We start from the raw sequence: 5,027 nt of genomic DNA, 5'->3' as shown, positions 1-5,027 counted from the left end.
GAATGCCCTAAGGTTTTTATCAGAACGGTTGTAGTTTAGTTTTGCCTTTTTGCTTTTCTCGACATGAGTTTGTGGTGTTTTGTTTTAAAAATAGAAGTAAAAAAGAAAAGAAAAAATGAGGGATAAAATAACGTCATTAAAATGATTGCTCACAGTTGTGCATGGGGAGAGGGGTCAGGGTGCTAAGGAGTGCATTCACATATATCTACACATTTTCACATATATCTACACATTTTCATACACACACACACGTTTTTTTTGTAATTTTTGTATTTTTTCTTCCTCTCTTCTAGGTCAGCTTCAGCATTATGGACATGGGTGTATCTGTGGTCCATTTGGCCTGTCCCACGGCTTCCTTCAATGATGGGTTGTGAGTGGCTCTGTTGATGAATTTCTGGCCAATGATTGACTACCTATTGTTGATTGATGTCAGTCAAGATATGCTGTTAACGTAGTGGTTGCTGATGTATCTTGGTAGTCTGTAAGCCATTTTTGTTGCCAATTCATCTGCTTAAGGACCGGAAGCGAGGAAAGGACGCATTAATTGTTCAGAAAAATAATTATGACCAATGACATCTCGGTAAATGCATGTGAGTTACCACCTTATTCATCGCCATTGGACAACATTCACTCTTTAATCGTTGATTGGACAACATCGTTGCAACGCTTTTTCAAGCTTTTTATTTTATTGCGGATGTTTTGGTTCCAATCGAAAAAATCAGAAACGGGTGTATTTAGCTAGTTGACTCAAGCCGAGCAGCTAAATAACCAGGACTATCATGAAGAGAGTCACTCTGTTTGTCAACGGAACGTCTTCCAATGGCAAGGTAAGCTAGTTTCCGAGAACCCTATCGGATCCATTTCTATATCAACGGCAGCACAGATAACATCACTGCATAGCTACTGCTGTAGCTAGCTACATCTCATCTGACCACAGTAGGTACGCTAGGTTGCCAGCAGTTTCGTCTTTTGTCAGTGTACATCGCCAGATATATATTGTCGCAGGGTTGTATCTGTGGGCTTCGTGTGTATTTTGCCGCAGGTTGTGGCGCTGTATGGATCGCTGACAGACCTGCTGTCCGTCGCTAGCAGTAAACTGGGAATCCGAGCCTTCAGCGTTTATAACGGGACAGGCGGTCTTATAGATGACATAACGCTTATAAGGTGAGTTCAAAATTGGCGACATAGCCAAACTAATCAGCTAGCTAGGCAGGATAAAGTTCTGTTCACTGCTAACACCGTGCGTGTGTGTGTTCTGCAGGGATGATGACGTGCTGTATGTGTCTGAGGGCGACTCCTTTGATGGTAAGTTGACTACAACCTCTCAACAGCTCTATCAGGAGGTACAGTGTGGGATATTCTGTGCTTCTATCTGGGTGGGATGTACTTGCTATCTGTATGACTTCCCTCAGATGCGAGTAAGACAAAGTGTGCAGACCCCCAGGATGACCCTGGTTGTCCAGACTGGTTCCAAACTCACACTGATTGGCTGACGCTCAACGTTGGGGGTTGCTGCTTCACCACCACACGGTAACCACGACAACCTTGCAGCCTGTCCACTCCATGCTATTGATACACATAACCTGTGTGGTGTGTTTTCTCCTCAGGAGCACTCTGGTCAGTAAAGAACCAGCGAGCATGCTGGCCCACATGTTCCGAGACAAAGGTGATGATGTCACTCCCACAATGCACCACTCACTGCCTGTCTCCTCCACTCAATTTTCATGTACCAAATTCCGTGCGTGTGTGTGTAGATGTGTGGGGTAATAAACAGGACTCCCAGGGTGCCTACCTGATAGACAGGAGTCCAGGCTACTTTGAACCAATCCTCAACTACCTGAGACACGGACAACTCATCATCAATGACGGCATCAACCCACTGGGTATGCCACACACTCACAATGTACACACTGGACTTACACACACACACACTAATAGCTACTTCATCTCTTTCTCAGGGGTCCTGGAGGAAGCTCGGTTTTTCGGCATTGAGCAGCTGGCTGAGCAACTGGAGAACCTGATCAAGGTGTGTGTGTGTGAATACCGTAAGTGTGCATGAGGCTTGTCTATCCTAACTACACCATATTTTCTCCTTCCCAGAGATCCCAGCCTGCTGATGACCACTCCCCTCTAACCAGGAAGGAGTTTGTACGTTTCCTGTTGGCCACACCCACCAAGTCAGAGCTGCGCTGTCAGGTAGCACACACTCACCAAAATGTATCCGTTTTCAGTGGCTATGCTCCATCTTGTCTGACACTGTCCTCTTTGATCTCCCTCTATCTCTTTCTCACACACACACACACACAGGGTCTGAACTTCAGCGGTGCAGACCTGTCTCGCCTGGACCTGCGCTACATCAACTTTAAGATGGCCAACCTGAGAGCTGCCAACCTCACTCACGCCAACCTCAGTGGTGCCAACCTGGAGCGGGCAGACCTGTCCTCAGCCTGCCTTGACGTGTGTTACTGTGTGTGTGTGTGTTACAGGGAGCTAACCTACAGGGTGTTAAGATGCTGTGTTCTAATGTGTGTGTGTGTGTGTGTTACAGGGAGCTAACCTACAGGGTGTTAAGATGCTGTGTTCTAATGCGGAGGGTGCATCTCTGAGAGGCTGTAACTTTGAGGACCCTGCTGGAGTCAAAGCCAACATGGAGGGTAACACGCACATATAAACAAATTTGACTTGACTCAACACACGCACACTTGGATTGCAAGGTTCAATACCTTTTCGGTCATACATTTACATTTACATACTTTGTATTGATGTGTGTGTTAGGTGCCAACCTAAAGGGGGTGGACATGGAGGGTAGTCAGATGACGGGTATCAACCTGCGAGTTGCCACACTGAAGAACGCCAAGCTGAAAAACTGCAACCTGAGAGGAGCTACACTGGCTGGCACAGACCTGGAGGTAAACACACACACACACACACACACACAAAACACCTCTCAAACATAGCTCCCTCCCTCTCTTTCTCCCCCTCTCTCTCAGAACTGTGACCTGTCTGGATGTGATCTACAGGAAGCTAACCTTCGAGGGCTCCAACGTGAAGGGAGCCATCTTTGAAGAGATGCTGACTCCACTGCACATGTCTCAGAGTGTGCGATAACCCCACTGCACATGTCTCGGCGCGTGCGATAACCCCACTGCACATGTCTCGGCGCGTGCGATAACCCCACTGCACATGTCTCGGCGCGTGCGATAACCCCACTGCACATGTCTCGGCGCGTGCGATAACCCCACTGCACATGTCTCGGCGCGTGCGATAACCCCACTGCACATGTCTCGGCGCGTGCGATAACCCCACTGCACATGTCTCGGCGCGTCTCCCACTGCACATGTCTCGGCGCGTGCGATAACCCCACTGCACATGTCTCGGCGCGTGCGATAACCCCACTGCACATGTCTCGGCGCGTGCGATAACCCCACTGCACATGTCTCGGCGCGTGCTATTCCTCCACTGAACCCCACACAAACATACACTCCTGGTCCTTAAGTCATTCCCTCCCAAGCCCCTGTGTAGCTCACCACTGATTTTCTCTTCTCAGAAGAGACTAGTTGCCCAATACTATAACTACCCTTAGTAGTCACTTAGCTACCTGAGGGCAGTGGTTGTTCCTCTGACATGAGTGAATATGAAACGAGACCCAGGAATGTTTTAGTTCTGGTACACATGTTTGTATATATGGCGTAAAAGGTTCTACATGTTTGTAAAATAATATATGTATTTTGAAGGTAGATACGGCAGATTCGGGCCAACTTCCGCAACAACAAACAGCGTGAGGCTAAACTTCTCGCTGTTTTGGTCTCGCAGCTATCACGTTGCAGCAGTGTGAAATGCACCCATGCACATGCGCTTATCTGCAATATCTGAGGTTCATGGCAAAAGTTATATGGCTGAGTCTCACTTTAATGGGTCCACATGTACATTATCCTACATGGACTATCTTCTCCATGCCAGGGGTTGGATTTCCATCACATGGTGCTACACTTTATCATTGGGAAAAGTTGTTCTATTTTTGTATCCCACTATCACTGTATAATTACTGTCTTATGTCTTTTGCAATAAAGGCTCTAGCCTGTTTTTAGTATCTAGTTGTGTTTTTATGTCAACGGTTCCTCTAAGTGATCCGGATGTATATTTGTCATGCTTTACCCTCTGGAAATTAAAGAGACAATGTTTGGAAGGATGGCCCCGGCAGACGAGGCACACAAAGTGATGCACACATACAAGGGTGTGTAGGGTAACTGGAATGTACCTTATTGTGAAGGTTTGTGTCTGAAACCTGCCTTTTCGGGACAAACCTAAAAAACTGTTTTACAGCTGTACCGTTGACAGCATCTTGACTGGCTGCGTCCCTGCTTGGTAAGGCAACAGCACCGCCCTCGATCGCATGGTGCTATAGAGGGTGGTGCGACAGCCCAGAACATCATGGGCTGATCTTCCTGCCATCCAGGACCTCTATATCAGGCAGTGTGAAAGAAAGGCCCCAAAAAATGTTAGACTCCAACCACCCAAGTCATAGACTGTTCTCTCTGCTTCTGCACAGCAAGCGGTACCGGTGCATCAAGTCTGACACCAACAAGCTCCTGAAATGCATCTATCCCCATGCCATAAGACTGCTATATAGCTAACAAAATGGCTACACGGACTATCTGAGTTGACCTATATATGTAAAAAAGACAATCACACTCACAGGGCCCTACACACAGTCACTCCATTTCCTCACACACACACATAATATGCATATACATTTATACTGACTCTACTCACCCACTCACATACAGACATACAGTATATGCTGCTGCTACTCTGTTTATCATATATCGTGATGACTAGTCACCATAGCCCAATACATATCTACCTCTATACAGTTGAAGTAGGAAGATACATACCCCTTAGCCAAATGCATTTAAACTCAGTTTTTCACAATTCCTGACGTTTAATCCTAGGAAAAATGCCCAAATGTCAGTTAGGATCACCACTTTATTTTAAGAATGAAATTCAGAATAATAGTTGAGTGATTT

General features: G+C 46.5%; 1 protein-coding gene across 6 annotated transcripts; it reads left to right on the top strand.

Annotated features, from left to right (window-relative positions):
* Window positions 1-441: 441 nt before the first annotated feature.
* On the top strand, window positions 442-3,319 carry LOC115120938 (BTB/POZ domain-containing protein KCTD9-like). Of its 6 annotated transcripts, none has more exons than XM_029649946.2 (12): window positions 450-827; window positions 1,043-1,164; window positions 1,262-1,305; window positions 1,413-1,530; window positions 1,608-1,666; window positions 1,755-1,883; window positions 1,959-2,026; window positions 2,101-2,196; window positions 2,308-2,457; window positions 2,549-2,654; window positions 2,776-2,909; window positions 2,958-3,319. In XM_029649946.2, the coding sequence occupies exons 1-12, from the start codon at window positions 780-782 to the stop codon at window positions 3,063-3,065; spliced, it is 1,182 nt and encodes a 393-aa protein (XP_029505806.2). In that variant the 5' UTR covers window positions 450-779; the 3' UTR covers window positions 3,066-3,319. The 6 variants fall into 6 exon arrangements, with proteins under 6 accessions (XP_029505794.2, XP_029505786.2, XP_029505806.2 ...); XM_029649955.2 differs by having other exon boundaries at window positions 455-827; window positions 2,991-3,319; XM_029649926.2 differs by having other exon boundaries at window positions 446-827; window positions 1,755-2,026.
* Window positions 3,320-5,027: the final 1,708 nt, after the last annotated feature.

The sequence above is a fragment of the Oncorhynchus nerka genome, unplaced genomic scaffold, assembly GCF_034236695.1.
Source record: "Oncorhynchus nerka isolate Pitt River unplaced genomic scaffold, Oner_Uvic_2.0 unplaced_scaffold_30___fragment_2___debris, whole genome shotgun sequence".
In the NCBI taxonomy this organism is placed as follows: Eukaryota; Metazoa; Chordata; class Actinopteri; order Salmoniformes; family Salmonidae; genus Oncorhynchus; species Oncorhynchus nerka.
Note: the sequence above shows the minus strand (reverse complement) of the source record. Positions and strands in the feature narration are given on the sequence as shown.

What these genes read in the sequence shown, in the direction of transcription:
- LOC115120938 (XM_029649926.2), top strand. Translation starts at nt 780, where the DNA reads ATGAAGAGAGTCACTCTGTTTGTCAACGGAACGTCTTCCAATGGCAAG. An exon ending in TGAGGGCGACTCCTTTGATG is followed by an intron (nt 1,306 to 1,412) that starts GTAAGTTGACTA and finishes GACTTCCCTCAG; the next exon opens with ATGCGAGTAAGACAAAGTGT. An exon ending in TGTCCTCAGCCTGCCTTGAC is followed by an intron (nt 2,458 to 2,548) that starts GTGTGTTACTGT and finishes TGTGTGTTACAG; the next exon opens with GGAGCTAACCTACAGGGTGT.